At 42.1% G+C, this 19,372-nt stretch overlaps 1 protein-coding gene across 2 annotated transcripts in view; it reads right to left on the bottom strand.

Annotated features, from left to right (window-relative positions):
- SIN3A (SIN3 transcription regulator family member A) overlaps window positions 1-19,372 on the bottom strand; it is a 74,229-nt gene that overhangs the window by 9,015 nt on the left and 45,842 nt on the right. For both annotated transcript variants that reach the window (XM_032593585.1, XM_030317658.1), the window contains exons 15-19: window positions 18,555-19,128; window positions 15,850-16,019; window positions 11,953-12,126; window positions 4,227-4,319; window positions 3,239-3,333 (exon numbers count right to left, since the gene is read on the bottom strand). In XM_032593585.1, the coding sequence (XP_032449476.1) occupies window positions 3,239-3,333; window positions 4,227-4,319; window positions 11,953-12,126; window positions 15,850-16,019; window positions 18,555-19,128 (1,106 nt within the window). The remainder of the gene's footprint in view (window positions 1-3,238; window positions 3,334-4,226; window positions 4,320-11,952; window positions 12,127-15,849; window positions 16,020-18,554; window positions 19,129-19,372) is intronic.

Genomic DNA, 19,372 nt, shown 5'->3' with positions numbered 1-19,372 from the left:
ACTAGGAGCTGCAGCCCCTGCCCAGCATCTTGAGAGGGTCGTACCACAGATCACTAGCCTGGGAAAAGACCCAAATTCAAAATTTGAAGTATGGTTTCTATTGAGTGTGTATCGCTTTCACATCATTGTAAAGTCCTATCATTTAAGACAAACTATCATAAGTTGGGGATCGTCTGTATTGGGATAATACATTTCTGGAAATGTAAGATGTGACATTTCAATTCCAAGCTCTTGGGAAGGAAGAGAGTCACTCTACTACAGCAAAACCTCTTGTCTACTTCTGAAACTCCACTTTCATCCTCAGAAAGAAGACCAACAATATGCTTTGCCCATAAATAGGGAGATTTTTAAAAATTCTGGAGTGAATGCAGCAGGCCTAAGACTTCTATCTTTGAGTTTTTTCCTATCATCATCAGAAGAGAGCTCTACTTTCTTACTATTCTTCAACCTTAATTCTGGTATAGGTAACATACAGGGTTGTATTACCTGCAGGTGTACTGCAACTAATAGTTCACTATTAGTGAACTAATCACTAATAGCGCATCACTAACAGTGACTCAACAATTCCATAGAACACTCTGTGCGCATCATGACAAGTGTACTCCTTAATCCCTATCACCTGTTTCACCCAATCCACCCACCCCTCCCCACTCACATAACCATCAGTTTGTTCTCTATATTTGAGAGTTTATTTCTTGGTTTGTCTTTTTTTTTTTCCTTTGGTCATTTGTTCCTTAAATTCCACATGAGTGAAATCCTATGGTATCTGTCTTTCTCTGAACGACGTCCTTCACTTAGGGTAATACTTTCTAGTTCCATCCATGTCATTGAAAATGGCAGGATTTCACTCTTTCTTGTGGCTAAATAATAATCTGTTGTACATTTATACCACATCTTTTCTTTATCCACTCATTTATCAATGGGCAATTGGGCTGCTTCCAGATCTTGGCTCTTGTAAATAATGCTGCAATAAACATAGGGCTGCATGTACTCCTTTGATTGTTTTTGCATTCTTTGGGTAAATACCTAGTAGCACAATTACTGGATTGTAATGTAGTTCTATTTTTAACTTTTAGAGGTACCTTCATACTGTCTTCCACAATGGCTGCACCAGTTTGCATTCCTACCAACACTGCATGAGGGTTCTTTTTTCTCCACATCCTCGCCAATACCTGTTGTTTCTTGTGGTGTTGATTTCAGCCATTCTGACAGATGTGAGGTGATATGTCATTGTCATTTTAATGTGCATTTCCCTGATGATCAGTGATGTTGAGCATCTTTTCATGTGTCTGTTGGCCTTCTGTATGTCTTCTCTGGAGAAATGTCTATTCATGTCTTCTGCTCATTTTTAACTGGATTATTTGTAGGTTTATTTTAAGTTTATTTATTTTGAGTGAGAGAGAGAGAGAGAGCGAGAGAGAGAGAGAGAGAGAGAGCGCGCGGCGTGCAAGCAGAAGAGAAGCAGAGAGAGAATCCCAAGCAGGCTCCATGCTATCAGTGCAGAGACCAACATGGGCCTCGATCTTACAAACTGTGAGATCATGATCTGAGTCCATATCAAGAGTTGGATGCTTAACCAACTGAGTCACTCAGGCACCCCTGAATTATTTGTTTTTTAGGTGCTGAGTTATGCAAGTTCCTAATATACTCTCGATACTAATCCTTTATCAGATAGTCCTTTGCAAATATCTTCTCCCATTCTGTAGGTTGCCTTTGAGTTTTGTGGATTATTTCCTTCACTGTGCAGAAGCTTTTTATTTTGGTATAGTCCCAATAGTTTTTCTTTTTATTTCCCTTGCCTCATGAGACATATCTAGAAAAATGTTGCTATGGTCCATGCCAGAGAATTTACTGCCTGTGTTCTCTTATAGGATTTTTATGGTTTCAGGTCTCAGGGTTAGGTCTGAAATCCATTTCAAATTTGCTTTTGTATATAGTGTAAGAAAGTGGTCCAGTTTCATTCTTTGTCATGTTGCTGTCCAATTTTCAACACCACTTGCTGAAGAGACTTTTTCCCATTGTGCATTCTTTCTTTGTCGAGGATTAATTGACCATATAATCATGGATTTATTACTGGGTTTTCTATTCTGTCCCACTGAGCTATTTGTCTATTTTTGTGCCAGTACCATACTATTTTGATGCCTATAGCTTTGTAATAGAACTTGGAAGTCTGGAATTACGAGGCCTCTAGCTTTGCTTTTCTTTTTCAAAACTGCTTTGGCTACTTGGGTCTTTTGTGATTCTGTACAAATTCAAGGATTTTTTTTTGTTCTAGTTCTGTGAAAAATGCTGGTAGTAGTTTGACAGAGGTTGCATTAAATCTGTAGACTGCTGCAGTATAGACACTTTAACAATATTTGTCCTTCCAATCTGTGAGCATGGAATATCTTTCCATTTCTTTGTGTCTTCTTCAATTTCTTTCATCAGTGTTTTATAGTTTTCAGAATACAGCTCTTTCACCTATTTAGTTACATTTATTCCTAGGTATTTTACTATTTTTGGTAAGACTGCTATCTTTTGAAAGCCCCACTTTCAAGGTTGTCCCTTGCTTGGGTTCTGGAATCTTGAATCTGGGGAGAGCTTCCGCTATTCCCTAAACAATAAAAGTGGTTCACTGTACCCCAGCTGTTTCGTTTATGCTGAAAACCTGCTTTCTTTCTGGGAGTCTGGCCTATATGACTAGCACCCAATAAAAAGCCTTGGCACTGAGTCTCCTAATGAGCCTCCGCTGGTAGACAGCGTTTCAAACATATCGTCATAATTTGCTGCTGGAGGAATTAAGAGTGTCCCGTGTGGCTACAATGGAAGAGGACTCTTGGAAGCTTGCGCCTGGCTTCCTTGAATTTTGTCACAGACGCCTTTCCCCCTTGCTGATTTAACTCTGCATGCTTTTGCCATAATAAATCATCACTGGGAATATGACTACACGTGGAGTCCTTGAGTCTTTCTAGTGAATCATCAAAACTTGGAGACTCCGACACACAGTCCTATCCGACACAGGCAAATTACTGCTACATCTCTAAAACTCTCACTTCTCTGATGCTTCTTTGGCACATGCTCCAGGTAAGCTCATGGTGTAACAGCCATAGAAACCTTGAATTAGTGTCCTCAGTGTCCCCGCTGTCCAGCAGACAGAGCAATGAAGTGAGTGAAAACCAAGGATCCGAAAGCCATTTCACTCTCTGTTCCTCAGCCGTGTACCAGTACATATTGCCAACCTGTGACTTCGTTCACTCACCTCGGGAGAAATACTGGTTTCCGTGCCAGATGCTCACGCAGCTCAGGAGAGGTAGTATCAGAGTTCATGTATCGCTCCACATAGTCTGACCAACGCTAGGATTATAAACACAAAATGGGGGTGGAGAGAGAGCACAAAAACTGGACTCCACCCTCCTCAGGTATTCTAGCACATTCTACGACTAACATGTCAGAAATCCTTAAGTTTTAAGATCAAAAAAATCTTGCCATAGTGACATGCTGGTACGTATTGACACACAGCTTCAAAATTCTGGTACATAACAAACCCAAAGTTTGTCTGAGATACTTAAAAGTTACCAGAAGTCATAAATGGGTAGAAACTGGCTCACTGACAAGTTTTATTTCACCACAGAGGGTTTTGTTAAAGAACAAAATACACAGTGGCAAATGTTTGAAAATCGGGATCTTTCACATTACAATCTGGCCTTCTGGCATCTCAAATTTTTTTTTCCCAAAGATTTGGCACCCAGGAACCAATATTCCCACAGAACAACAATCTCCCTTCCTTATCTCAACATCATACGCATGGCTTGCATCTCTCATTAACATTACCTGCCAGGCCCAGCTAGGATAACCAACTCACTCTACCCACTCTGCAGGCTTGAGAGCTCCTGGCTTCACCTAGCCCAATAAAAAGTAAACATGACACAGAGTCAGGATGATACCAGGCAGATGGCACCTCATTTGTTGTTTCTTATACTTTAAAAGAAAAACAGGAAAGCTGCCAAACAGGACATTTCCTGAGAGACGGATTTACTGAGAGCTAGATGAGACTGCCATCAACCCTAAGTATCTACCACCAGGCAGCCCCCTTCTCTTCTGCTGAACTGGCCTATACTTCAGGCATCAGGTTCTGACCCTTAACAGGTCTGAGGCTGTCTTGGCCTTCTAGAAGATCATCCCCAGGCAGAGCCTCAGGACATGACGGCCCTCTAAGCACACGGTTTCTGTAATATACTTGTCCATACCTCTGCTTCTACAGGGTCATCCGAGTTCTCCTCTTCTGTGTCCAGGAGCTCAATGGTCAGCTGAACCTGGCCTTGGCTCTGAATAAACATAAGCTGCAAATAAGAAACCAGGGTGTAAACAAAAGACCATCTCCAAAGCTGTAATAATCTAGCTGCTCAAGGGTTGGGAGGTAGGGAGGCAATAAACTTATAAAACTTTGCTCTGATTGGAGGGATGAGGCAGACACTCCAAAGCTTAGGAGGCAGATGATAAAAAAGGCAAAAGTCCAATCTTGCTACCAGCAAAATGAAAGGTTAGAGCAAAAAGTATCATTCCACGTTTCATACCTCTTATATTAGCTAAAACAATAGTCAATGTCAAGAATGCTTTAAAATTATTTTGTTCGTTAGAAAGAAATATAGCATAAAGCCAGATCCGTAAAACATCAATGCCATTTCACCTGATAACCCCATTTCTGGAACACAATACAAAGATGTTAATGACCTCTAGCATTAAAGAAAGAAAAGAAAAGAAAAATGAAACAGAAAGGAAGGAAGGGAGGGAGGGAGGGAAACTTCTAACAGAAAGTGAAGTGGAAAACATCAAACCCAACAGAGAGCAGCAATCACATTTTTACAGCAGTAAAGACTCCCCAAGGAGGTGCCTGGCTGGCTCAGTCAGTGGAGCATGTGACTCTTGATCTTGGGATTGTGAGTTTGAGCCCCACGTTGGGTGTAGAGATTACTTAAAAATAAAATCTAAGAAAAAAATAAAAAGACCATCCAAAGCATCACAAACTCTGTGGTGTAAGGAACACAAAACATCAACATATTAATAAGTGATCTGCTGTAATGGTATCAATCATATTTGAGGTTCTTAATATTTTGAGTTCTGCGAACTTTATTTCTGAGAGAGAGAACACATGAGCATGAATCTGGGAAAGGCAGAGAGAGAGAGACAGAATCTGAAGCAGGCTCCACACTGTCAGCATAGAGCCCGCTGCAGGACTCAAACTCACAAACCATGAGATCATGATCTGAGCCAAAGTCATAGATGCTTAACCGACGGAGTCACTCAGGTGCCCCTTAAAAATCCATATTTAAAAGCAATACACGGATAGGGGCAAAAAAAAAAGTCATATTTTGCACAAAAGAACTATGAAATGGTGGTGGCACATGGGATCTCCCCGTCAGAATCCCAAGACTCTCAATGCCCTTACCCTAAAGGCTTGCTGCAGACAAGCTCACTGTCCAAATCACAAGGAGAAGAGCAGAGCATATAAGGAAGCTTGAGAATCATTTATTTCAACCTTCTTCATTTTACACAGGGAAAAACCTAAAGTTCAGAGTTCTGACTTCTCAAGGCCACACAGCCAGTAAACAAACAGGACCAGAAGCCAGTTCTGATTCCCAGTGCTCTTCCAAAGCAGCTTTAAAAACTCCTATCTGGGGGCGCCTGGGTGGCGCAGTCGGTTAAGCGTCCGACTTCAGCCAGGTCACGATCTCGCGTTCCGTGAGTTCGAGCCCCGCGTCAGGCTCTGGGCTGATGGCTCAGAGCCTGGAGCCTGTTTCCGATTCTGTGTCTCCCTCTCTCTCTGCCCCTCGCCCGTTCATGCTCTGTCTCTCTCTGTCCCAAAAATAAATAAACGTTGAAAAAAAAAATTAAAAAAAAAAAACAAAAACAAAAACTCCTATCTGTGGAGCACCCAGGGGGCTCAGTTGGTTAAGTGTCTGACTTTTTTTTTTCTTTTTTAAAGTCTATTTTGAGAGAGAGAGAGAGAGAGTGTGTGCGCGCACGCGAGAGAGCACAGGTGAGCACTCTCTCTGGCAAAATAGATTAAAAAAAAAAAAATCCCTATCAGGGGCACCTGCGTGACTCAATCAGTTAAGCCCCTGACTTCGGCTCAGGTCATGGCCTCATGGGTCGTGAGTTCGAACCCCACGTAGGGCTCTGTGCTGACAGCTCAGAGCCTGGAGCCTGCTTCAGACTCTGTCCCTCTCTCTCTCTCTCAAGAATAAATAAACATTAAAAAAAAAAATTCCTATCCACTAGTAAAATTTAGAACATGACAGGAACATAATACACGCAACATAAATATAAAACCACAGTTATCTCTAAAACATTTCAAAAACACTGCCCCTAGGAGTTTGCTCCCCACCAACACCCCAATCTAAGATGACCTAGAGTATCAAGATTTGTTCTACTTCTTAACGAACTCACCCTTTGAAACAAATACTAAGACCATCTCCTCTCTACTTGAAACTGAACTTCATTTCACCTCAACAGGCTCCTCCACCTGCCACCTGTCTTCTTAGGCCCTTTACCAGGTGTTTACCCTGGCTCTCTGCACTCTGCAACCACTCCCCAGTTCTTGACTAGCTTCATTATCTGACTGCCCACATCCATAACCCAAATGGTAACTACCTACAGTTGTAAACATACCTCTGGTTTCTCCACTCCTCCTTTCTCAGGGCTACCATACTGATCTTCCTGAAAGCTCAAATCCAGTGGGACATTTAGTCCCTAAAAATGCTTTACCGCTTACCAACCACAAGAAACTTCACACCTTTTACTTAGTATGGCCAAGGATCCTCATTTGGACCCTCGTTCTACACACCTCCTTCACCAATATTCTATACTTCAGTCACTCAACATGTGGTCACTTAATGTGTATCCTCAGGCACCTATAGAAGAGAACACAGTTTCTAGCTTGGAGGAGCCCAACTTAGTAAAGGAAACAGGAATATAAAGAGCTATATTTATGGGGCACCTGGGTGGCTCAGCTGGTTAAGCATCTAACCGGCTCAGGTCACAATCTCTCGGTTTGTGGGTTTGAGCCTGGCATCAGGCTCTGTGCTGACAGCTCGAAGCCTGGAGCCTGTTTCAGATTCTATGTCTCCCTCCCCTCTCCCTCTCCGTGGATCTCTCTCTCTCAAAAATAAACATTAAAAAAATATAAAAAAAAAAAAAGAGCTATTATTTACATTAAAACTAAGGTAACTACTGGGGCACCTGGGTGGCTCAGTCGGTTAGGCATATGACTTCGGCTCAGGTTATCATCTCATGGTTTGTGGATTCGAGCCCCTCATTGGGCTCTGTGATTACAGGACAGAGCCTGCTTCAGATCCTCTGTCTCCCCCGCCTCTCTCAAAAGTAACATTAAAAAAAAAAAGAAAGGAAAAAAAAAACTAAGGTAACTACCAAGGTACTATTCTAGAGACATGGGCAATACCCCGTGAGAATAAACAATTTCTCCTCAGTGAGCTGAAAAAGATTTCACATCACTGAAATGGCACTCAGGTGGTCACTGAAGGATAGGGGAATACCAATCCATTTCAGAAAAACTACAACAGAGAAAACCCTATTTTTAAAAGTACATAAAAACAGGGGAGGGCTGCCATGTTTGGCTCAGTCAGTTAAATGGCCAACTCTTGATTTTGGCTCAGATCATGATCTCATGGTTCATGAGTTCGAGCCCCGAGTAGGGCTCTGCACTGGGTGTGTGGAGCCTGCTTGGGATTCTCTCTCTCTCTGCCCTTCCCTCATGTTCTCCCTCTTTCTCTCTCTCCCTCTCAAAATATATAAATAAAACTTAAATAACTTTACACCCCTTCCAAAACCAGGGTGAAGGATATGAACAGGCAATACACAGAAAAAGAAATGGGCAATGGCAGAAAACAGGAAAATATGAATTAAAATAATTTTCTGGGGCTCCTGGGTGGCTCAGTTGGTTAAGCATCCGACTCCTGATTTTGGTTCAGGTCGTGATCTCACGGTTTGTGAACTTGAGCCCCTTGTCAGCTTGGATATTCTCTGTCTCCCTGTTTCTCTGTCCCTCCTCTGCTCGTGTTCTCTCCCTCCCTCTGTCTCTCTTTCTCTGCCTCTCAAAAATAACACTAAAATATATATATATATATATAAAAATTTCTAACCATCCAAATGGCCAAAATAAAGAAGTTTGATAATACCCAGAGTTGACTAAGGATGGGAAAATAAATGCTCTTATGAAACTGTACCCTAGTATATATAGCTTGTTGCTGTGGAGAATAAAATGGTGATATCCATTAAAATTTAACATTTAGGGGTGCCTGGCTTGTTCAGCTGGTAGAGCATGAGACTCTTGATCTCAGGTTCGTGAGTTCAGGCCCCATGTTGGGTGTAGAGCCTACTTAAAATACGTATAATATATGTACATTTTTAATTTTTTTAAATATGCACATCCTTTGACCCAGTAATTTCATTTCTTTGTCCCTACCTTAGACAAAGACTAACACATGCACACTAGGATATAAGCACCTAGGATGCAGCACTATTTGAGACAGTAAAAAATGGAAATAGTTTAAATGTTCGCCCTGAAGGGAATATCTCTTAAAACTATGATACATTTTTACTCTTAGGTATGACAAAGCAGTTGTAAAATTGAGCTAGACTTCTATAAACCAAAACAGAGAAATTCTAAGCCAGACTAAGTGAAAAAAGCATGATGCAGAATACGCAGTGTAATATGTATTTCCACATATACACACACACATATGCATGTAAAGGCACAGAAGACGGTCTGAACAGGTACACAGAGAGCTACACATGGCTGAGTTTTTGAAAAGCAGTGTACAGAGGCAGCTGGATGGCTCAGTCGGTTAAGTGTCTGACTCTTGAGTTTGGCTCACGTCATGATCTCACAGTTGTGAGACCAAGCCCTGAGTCAGGCTCCATGCTCAGTGTGGAGCCTGCCTGGGATTCTCTCTCTTCCTCTTTGTCCCTCCTCTGCTCACACGTCCAAGTGCATGCTCTCTCTCTCTCTCAAAATAAACTTAATTAATAAATAAATAAATAAATAAATAAATAAATAAATAAATAAAAGCAGTGTACAATGCACACAGAAACAAAATGGAGAGGAGGCTGGGGGTCAGAGGTGGGCAGGAGATCTGAAGGGCTGCTTGTGCTTAGCTTAATGTTAATGCTATCCACTTTTATTTTCTGTGTGAACATTTTAAAGGATCACTGTCATGGCATAATTTTTCTGGTTACGAAGCCTTCGTTCCCGCTGTTCCCTCTGCCACTCTGACAACTGTTCTTATCCGTAGGGTGACTCTACCTATTCCTTCGTAGGCCTTCACCACACAATTTAATCCATTGTTAACTCACGGTGGGTGGGGATGGCAATTCTGTTCACCAGGAAACAACACACTAAACTCCTACTAAACATTTATAGATTTAAAACGTTGGAAAACAAACAAACCAATCCTGAAAAGCTTAGGAAATTTCTTCTGTACTGCAAACAGTACAGGTGACAGATTAGAAACTAAAGAAATAGCTGAAAGTAGAAGCAGACAACTAGGTGGAAGATTTGGGGTCAGATCCTAAAAGTACATGGAATATATCCATGGGGCGCCCGGGTGGCTCAGTGGGTTGTCTGACTCTTGGTTTCGGCTCAGGTCACAATCTGATGCTTCATGAGTTCAAGCCCCATGTAGGGCTCTGTGCTGCCAGTGTGGAGCCTGCTTTGGATTCTCATTCTCTCCCTCTCTCTCTCTCTCTCTCTCTCTCTGCCCCTCCCCCACTCACGTGGGCTTCCTCTCTCTCGAACTAAATAGATAAACTTCAAAACAATAAATGGCGGGGGGGGGGGGGAGGTGGCAAGGAGCGCCTGGGTGGCTCAGTCTGTTAAGTGTCCAACTTTGGCTCAGGTCATGATCTCACAGTTCATGAGTTCGAGCCCCTCCTCAGGCTCTGTGCTGACAGCTCAGAGCCTGGAGCCTTCTTTCGACTCTGCGTCTCCCTCTCTCTCTGCCCCTCCCCTGCTTGTTCTCTCTCTCAAAAATAAATAAATAAACTTTAAATAAATAAGTAAAATAAAAGCACATGTAACACATCCAACAAGGATATGTTAGCTCTCTCTGCTCAGCCAACTACAAACCTTATTCTGGGCCACCAAAACCATCCTTCTTATGTAAATACATACAAGTTTTGTTCAGCCATACTATATTCATTACATAGCTGCAATCATAATACACATACTTTTGTCTCCTTTTATTTGCTTCGGTATTTTTATAATTTATAATTAACTTTTAAGGGCTGCAAAATGTGCCACCCAGCATTCACAAAATAGGCTGCCATTATCCATTCCCACAGTGGGTTGGACATCAAGGCTGTTTCCAACTATTTGCTTTCTTAACTAGCAACAACAGTGGAGTAACGGAAAAATGGGAACCACCTAAATGCCCGACGAGGCAGGCATAATTCTCTGTAAGATGAAATATCAACGTCATGAAAAGATGCTAAAGACCCAAGTGTTGCTAACTGAGCAAAATAAGTTACAGATTATTTTGCCCAGTATACTCTCTTTTAAATCCAAGCATAGAGTCTAGAAATGTCATCAGTAATTATTTCTGGGAAGCACTCCAGGTGACAACTTTTTTCTTTGCTCTACATTTCCTATCTTTTCTATAATGATCATAGATTACATGTATTAACATATTTATTTATTTATTAAATTTATTTTCTTTTTAGTAATCTCTACCCCCAACATGGGGCTACAACTCACGACCCTGAGATCAAGGGTTGTGTGCTCTGAGGAGCCTGGGTGGCTCAGTCGGTTAAGATTCCAACTTCGGCTCAGGTCATGATCTCGTGATTCTTGAGTTCAAAGCCCTGAGTCCAGCTCTGTGCAGAAAGCTCAGAGCCTGGAGCCTACTTCAGATTCTGTGTCTTCCTCTCTCTCTGCCCTCCCCTGTTCGCACACTCTCTATAAAAAATAAACAAACATTAAGAGCTACATGGTTTTCAGACTGAGCCAGCCAGGTGCCCCTTTGTGTTAACATTTTTATTTTTTATTTATTTTTTTTAAGGTTTATTTATTTATTTTGAGAGAGAGAGAGACAGCACGAACTGGGGATGGGCAGAGAGAAGGGAGACAGAGAATCCCAACCAGGCTCCGCACCATCAGCACAGAGCCCGACGTGGGGCTCAAACTCACGAAACTGTGAGATCATGACCTGAGACGAAACGAATAGTCAGATGATTAAACCAACTAAACCACCCAGGCGCCACTGTGTTAACATTTTTAAACAGAATATTATAATATTTACAAAGCATTATACTATGAAAAAATATTCACAAGAGAAAAACGCAGAATACAAAACTGTAAAAATCACACACAACTAATGTTTTTGTTTTGTTTTGTTTTTGAGTAGGCTTCACTCCCAGGTTGGAGCCCAATGTGGGGTTTGAACTCATGACCCTGAGATCAAGACCTGAGCTGAAATCAAGAGTTGGATGGGACGCCGGGGTGGCTCAGTTGATTAAGCACCTGACTTTGGCTCAGGTCATCATCTCGTGGTTTCTGAGTTTGAGACCCGGATTGGGCTCTGTGCTGACAGCTCAAAGCCTGGAGCCTGTTTGGATTTTGCGTCTCCCTCTCTCTCTCTCAAAAAATAAATAAACATTAAAAAAAAAAAATTAGAGTTGGATGCTTAACTAACTGGGCCACCCAGGCACCCCCAACTAATTTTTTTTTAAAGGTAGGGAAGTAACAGACTATCCAAGGGAGACTTTACCTTCATTTTTTTTTTTTTTTTTTTTTTTTTTTTTAAATTCCCTCCAGTGAGCTCATAGGAACTCTAAGGAGTTCTAGGAGTAGAATCACTGGATCAAAGTACCCTGGCATGGCTTTTATTTCTGGTGGAGACAGTTCCAACAATGTCTGCTGTCACCAGCATGGTCCTTGACTCCATGAGTAACTCTCACCTTAAAGCAATTCTCATCTGACATGAGTTGCTCAGCCTTCCGCTGATACGTTGACTCCAGGAGACTCCTGGAGGTCTGTGTGTTCAGCTGGCCTCCTGTGGCCCCATTATTGTTTTCTGCCAGGTAAAGGTCAGTCACCTGTACACAGATCTCGTCACTCACAATGTGCTGCAGCTGAAATCAAGCAAAGGCAAGCTGTCAGTGAACCAAGAAAATATTTCTCCTTGTCATACAGTCAACCTTCCTCTGATGGTTCCAGTCAGTCAGCTTAAAAAGACTTCTGGTTGGTAATTTTAGAAAATTAATCACACAGAACCAGTATTTTATATTCTTGGAGAATAACTAAGCCTAAACCTTCAAGAGTAACACTGGGCCATGAAAAAAGCTTTTCTATGTATTTAAAAGCAAAAGCATAGGCAGTTCATGTTAATATGCTGCTTATTTAAAGTTCTAAGGAAATGTAAAAATAAAAAAAAATTGTTACATGAAAGAGAAACCTCATGGCTTTCTGTTTTTATGGTGCTTCTTTACGGTTTACAACTTGGTTTCATGCACATTCTCATTTGCTCTATGCAACCAGCCCGGGGAGCAGGCTGAAGAGGGACACCCAGTTACAGTGGAGACAAATGTCCATTTTAGATGAGAAAACTCACTGTGTGCCAAGGTGAGGTCAGGGGCCTTGGTAAACCATGAAAGCTAGACCCCTGTCTATATGTTCCCAGCCCTAGCACAAAGTTGGAAACTCATTAGGTAGTTGAGAATTGGTTGCTGAATCAATTACCCAAGGGCACTCAGTTGAAGGAGCACAGTTAGGACTAATATTCAAGATTCCTGACCCTTATGCTGATATTCTAATACGTTACTTCTGCTTCTACATCTGATAAAAAATACAGTCCTTAAATTGTAAACACTATTAATTAACTCAATTTCAACACAGGTCAATCATGAGTGATTACTGGTAATTATTGTGATTACATTCTTAAACTATCTAATGACTAGAAAATTGAACCTTTCAGAGTTTCCATTCTCATAGGTCATGATGATCTTTCTATTGTGAAATAAAAATTCCCCTCAAACGAAACTTTACCCATAAAAATGCCAGAGAATGTGAAAAACCTACAAGCAGAGAAAAGCAAGATGTTAACTGCACTATCATTTTGTCTATTTTACTTTAAAATTCTCAAAAACCACTAAGCCATTCTATTTTTAGGAAGATACATCCTTTTTGAAGCACTAGTAACTATGACAACTACTTATTTTTAACATTTAAAAAAGTCTTAAGTGACAAGTATGTGTATTTGTAGATAAATGGACACAGCGCAAGGTCAGAAGGGTGACTGATTTGACAGTGGTTGAAAGGCCAGCAACTGGAGATGGCTGAATTACAATTAGCCCAGACAATGGATTCTAATGTGACCATTAAAATAATGTCTATGATAACCTGATAACAGAGAGAGCAGCTTAAGATATAGTGTTTAAGGGGGCGGGTGGAGGGGGAAAGCAGTGTAATAAAAGTGTATCTAAAGCATGGTGCATACCACGTAGACACTTCCGCTCAAGACCTTCTTACTAAAGTAAACTCACTGACTCCCTATTCACACCCTCTTCTTGGATATTTGGCCCCTCCTCGAGTTTTTGGAAAGGGCAGACCTATAAAATCAGGGACAACTGGACAGCTTACACTCCCAAGCTAGGTTGCTCAGATTCTCTCTCCTGCTAATTTGAAATGACACAATGAACATGTTTGGTAGACATTTTACAGAGGAGCATCTACATGGAAAGGTCAACGCTAGGGCCAGAGGCACTGGCATAGCAAGCCAAAGCTCCAGGGGAGCTGGAGAAGCCTTGAGTATGTGGCCAAATATCTATTTGCAGAGAAAAGCATGAGAATGAAGTAGATGTTCAGAAAGAAGGCATGCAGGAGAGGAAAAAAAAAAAAAAAAAGATTCCCAGCCCAATCCCTACATTGGCCATTTTCTGAGTTCTCTACTAGCTATCTGTGAGACCACCTGTTGTGTTAAGACAAATCCCTATTAAACCATAGTAGATCCTTGAACAACGTGAGGGTTAGGGGCACCAACCCTCCATGCAGTGGAAAATCCACATATAACTTCTGACTCCCCCCAAACCTAACTGCTAATAGTCTACTAGTGACCAATAAGCCTTACCAATAACCTAAATAGTTAATAAACAAGTATTTTTTGTTAGATGTATTATACACTATACATCTTTACAAAAAAATAAGTTAGAGAAAAAGTATTATTAAGAAAATCATAAGGAAGAGAAAATGCATTTACAGTATTATGCTGTGTTTATTGAAAACAATCTGCATGGAAGTGGACCAGCGCAGTTCAAATTCAAAGCCCTGTTGTTCAAGCATCAACTGTAGTCTGGAAAAGATAAATGTATGGCCTGACCTTGAAATATATGTTCTGCCTCCAGTCAGGAATAATCTCTGGGAGAACATCAAACAAGATGGGGAGAATGAGAGAAGATATGCCTCCAACTGAGGAGTTAAGATGAGAAGCATGAACATATGTTTTAAAAACACTGGATTTGGGTATCTGGACAAAACCTGTTTCTTAAAAAGATTAGACATTATGTGTTACTGACTCAAAATTGCAACCAGGTGCTTCTAATGTATGGATTAATTATATCTATTGTTTCAAAAACCAAGCTCGGGTTTATAAAAAGTTAATTTTCCTGGATTTCTAAAATTGCTGTGCTGGCAGTGTGGGAGACCTTAACTTCCAGCCGTAGCAGCAATACGCAGCAGCAGAAGCACATGACAACTGGAGGCTTTATTTTACATACGTTCAGAAGGTGTTAACAAAGATCAGTCTCTCAAAATTAGGACCAGAGCTGTTGGCACCCATGTAATGATTTCGCTCAGTCACCATACAGACTCCTTATGGGAAGGCCTATTAACATCTTTGACTTTCAGGAAAAAACCTGTATACCTGACAACCTTCCTGAAGATGCCAAGATTCAGTTACGTGAAGTGTTCTTCCTTGACCCTGAGCAGATCCTGTGAAAGGGTGCAGAACCTTTCCAACATGTCCTTCCGACATCAAGGCAAAGGCATGGGTACTTTGCAAAGGATTCCACATTTCACTCCAAGAAAGTACCGAGCCACACAAGCTTTCCACCCCGCCCTCCCCATAGTGGCAGTGAGGACTCCAGAATGTTCTTTGTACAAGTTTTCACTTTAAAGAAAGTAGTGCACCAACAACAGATTCTGAGCCCTTCACAATGCAGACCTTAAGCCAAAAGAGTGGAAACCTGACTACCCAATTGCTATAAAATTATCACTGCTGTGAAGAACAACATATTTACAAAGTTCCAGGGTGCCACAGGAACAAACCACAAAACCAACCACAAATTCAACTCAAATGGAACCTCAGATAGTGAGGTGGGCACAGTATTATAGAAGATGTTGTATGAAACCCTTCCCACAAAAGGAACTTTAAATCTTAAAAGGAGGAAAGTACACAGAATTAAACCAACACCTACAGAAGAGGAAGAGTTACCCACTGAGAGCCCCCCACTGGGAGCCAAGGTAAGAGCCGGGCCAGTACCAACACTCACTCTATAGGCAGGCAGTGAGAACAGGGCAAAACATCGGGTCTGCTGTAGACTCATTCAACTGTGAGGGCATACTGAGCAAAGCGAAGGAGTCAATTTAGCGGCTGAAGTACTCCCACTCTGTTAACACGAGAGATCCGTAATCACATTAACCTCCCCCTTTCCTCTAGAGAACCAGACATTTGTAAACATCATTACATGCGCAAACTGCCCTTTTAATTCCAACCGAAATCTTGCCTTTCCTCTTTGCCTCATCCATCTTTAGGTAAGGACTTCTTCCCTCACCAAACCTAGCCTCCACCGTGCCCTCACCTGTCTGACAATGCTCTGGATTAGTTTGTCCATGGTGAAGGCAATGTAGGCGTGAATGGTGAACATCTCTCTCAGCGAATCTTCGTACTGTGACGAGTCTATGTTGCCATCTAGCAGGCTCCGCACCATGTCCAGGAAAGCTGGGTAATAATCTTCTACATCAACATCCACTGTGGGAGAGATGGGAGAGGTGAGGCCTTACCCTGCTACGAAAAGACTGGGAGAGAGGGCAAGGCAAATCCCACAGCTGGCCTAAAGAGCATTTGAAAGAACGAACCCTAGGTATTCAGACATACCCACTCAATCTGCTGCAGGCAGAGATGAGATCTGACAGGTGGCTACAAAGGCCAGCGCTGGCTATCAGAGGACAGTGACCCTGCAACTTTAACAGGGGCTCTGACACTCTGTCCATGCTAGAAAGACACTAAATTACAGTACGACTGGGCTCTGCCTCAGGAGAGCAGAATATCCCAGGGAAGAAGTTTCTTCAACAGTTGTTGGCTCTCCTTCTGAGAGAGAAACCTACTCTCCCGGCCTGCACAGAGCATTCCTCACACGGGTCACTTGCTCATAAAGCTATTTCAATGAAGCATCAAGTGCAGATGAGAAAAGGCAGACAGCGCCACACTCAAGTCCTGGGAAACCTCTCGGGAACAGAAAAATAGAAGTGCAAATTAAATCCCCTATGAATAATGAAGTAATCTGCATTTGTCAAAGTCCTCTTGTTTAAAAATGGATTCCCAACGTTGTACTTCACAAATTGCATTAAATGATCTGTACTTGCTGCACATGAATCACTTCAACCAGCAGCTGGAATCTTATCAGTTGTCACAGAGACATTTGGCAACTTGCAGAGTACAAAAGGAAGCATGAAAGTACTCTGCCTTTAGCTTGTTTAAGACCCATTTACTGATCTCCAGTGCTAGCAATCAAGACAGTGGCATGAGGGGGCCACTGGGGTATCGGTTATGTTGTTTCCTGACCCAGGTGCTGGTTACACAGGTGTGTTCACTTTGTAAAAATTCACTATTCAATTTGGATTTGTAGATTTTCCTGTACATATGTTGCACTTCAACAAAAAGTTCACTAAAATGAAAAAAAATTCACAAGAACTCTTTGTCACTGACATCTGGTTACCCATTTGTAAAGTTTATACAGAGAAAACAGGCGCAGAGCAAAAACCTAAATCCTTCCCCATTTATCTGAAGTGTGATGGCTCACTGAAGACCATGCAAAACAGAACAATTAACTGTTGAAAAGAAGCAACTGGCTAGACTTTCATCACAGAATATCACCTTGTTCAGACCCACAGCACAGGCACAGGCTGTGCTACTGCTGTGCAGGTGCTTTTATGCCAGAATAAAGCTAGGGGCACAGGTGACACTTGTGCCCACAAGCTATGATCAGTGTGAGGCTTGGCGTTACCACTCAAGACACAATGTAAGCTTCAAACCAGGTTAAGTCAGTGGTCAAGCCAGGATTAGGCCATTTGCTTTCTCATTTCTACCCAAGCAGATGGAATTCACCACACTGAGGTCCAAAAGCGATCTCTCTCAAGCTAGGATTAATCCAGACAAAGGCTTTTAAAATTAATATCTCTATGAGCTCTTCAACAGAAAGTTAGGGCCACACGTGGGCTACTTACATTAGCAACAGCTAAAAAAAATTTAAGATAATTCACTCCATTAAAAAAAAAAAGTCTTAAAAAAGAGCCTGTGTGGCTCAGTCGGTTAAGCGTCGGACTTCGGCTCAGGTCACGATCTCACGGTTCGTGAATTCAAGCCCCACAACAGGCTCTCTGCTGTCAGCACGGAGCCCACTTTGGATCCTCTGTCCCCCTCTCTCCCTGCCTCTCCCCCACTTGTGCACTCTTCTCTCTCTCAAAAATAAACATTAAAAAAAGTCTTAAAGATAATTCATTCCACAAACTGGCTATTTCTTCAAGGGCACAGAAGAAAAGCTCCACGGAAAAGTTTGGCTTACAGCTCAAGAACCTAATTACGAACAGGACAGTTATCTAGAAGCAGGCAACAGAGAATTCCGTAAAGCACACGGAGGCTTCCTTAGCCCATGTTTATTTTCCTTTTCCTGTGATCTCTAACTGCACTTCTGTTCTTCATGGTCTGCTGCCTCACACCATCTCTTGACTTCCAATCTCCTTTCCATAAAGTATTTCTATTCATTAGGAATGAGCCATGAACCCTATTGGCTAAAGAGAAGTCTAGCCCAAACATATCTGAGAAAATTCACATCTGGCTCAGGCATGAACAACTAGGAATTTATGTTCCGTCATGCAGCAGAACCGACTGTGACGTTTTAGTCCCACCCTGTCCTTTAAAACATTCTGCAATACCCCAGAGAGCTGCCATTTGGGAAACTGATGGCAACTGACACCCCCTGCCCAGGTGTCCACAGTAGGAACCACTGAGAGCATCCGTGATCCAAGCCCTGCAGAGGGTGCTTTGCATATTCTCCCCGATTCTCCCAACAACTCCACAAGGTATTAAGGAGTGCCTCCATTTTACAGGTAAACAGGTAAGGGGAGTTGAAGTAAGGTCACACGACCAGTAAATTGCAGACCTAGGATCTGAACCCTGGTCAGGCTCTGACGCTGTATGTATAAAAGAAAGCGGTCCCAAATCTAATTTGGCTCTGAGGCCCCCAACCCCTCACACCATCCAGAAACCAACAGTCTAAGCACTCACTAGGTTCTTTGAGACGCAACTGGATAGCAGGACTGTCACTCTTGTCTCGCTTTATGCCCAACACTTCCCGTTCCCACTCTCTCTCTCGGTTTTCTTCTTCAATTTGTCTTTCAGCTTGGGAACAAATCCGCAGCAGCCGCAAGCAGAGAATCTGGTGCAGTCGCATAAAGATATACCAGTTGTTATTAACATAGAAGAGGTTGTATACTTCATCCATCCCTCTTAACTTCTGAGCTGCTGTGTTACTAAACAGTAGCTTAGACTTAGGGGGACTGCCCCCAACACCATTGTGCTTCTTAGCTGCCCCTGTGGCTTCATCTACATCCATCTCTTCTTCTTCCTCTTCCTCCACATCCGAGAGATCACCTCTCTGAGCAAAGAGCAGATCTGGAATGAAATGATGCATGATTTGCTTGATTTTATACTTGTCCTCCTTTTGAATGCCCGTCTGCCTCTTCACATGGTGGATAATCAAAGCAGCGGCATCTTCCAGGATCTGTTTGTCTTCATAGGCAAGCGAGAGGTGTGGGCCGACAGGTACACCGGCATTTTCTTCTGTAGCCTGCTCCTGCCTCTGACAGGAGAGAGATGCAAAGTATTACCACAACAACAGTCAACAGAGCTGTGCGACTGTGCCAGCAGTACATGCCGTTATCAACCACAGTGTCTATTATTTTCCAACCGGACACTTCCAGAAACAGAAAGATAAGGTGAGAGATGTGGTCTGACACCAAAGTATTGGTATCTTCTAGACTGCGAAGACTTACTGGGACAATGGGACAAAACTGGGACCATCTTTTAAAATTCTGTAGTAGTGT

The sequence above is a fragment of the Lynx canadensis genome, chromosome B3 (assembly GCF_007474595.2).
Source record: "Lynx canadensis isolate LIC74 chromosome B3, mLynCan4.pri.v2, whole genome shotgun sequence".
In the NCBI taxonomy this organism is placed as follows: Eukaryota; Metazoa; Chordata; class Mammalia; order Carnivora; family Felidae; genus Lynx; species Lynx canadensis.
Note: the sequence above shows the minus strand (reverse complement) of the source record. Positions and strands in the feature narration are given on the sequence as shown.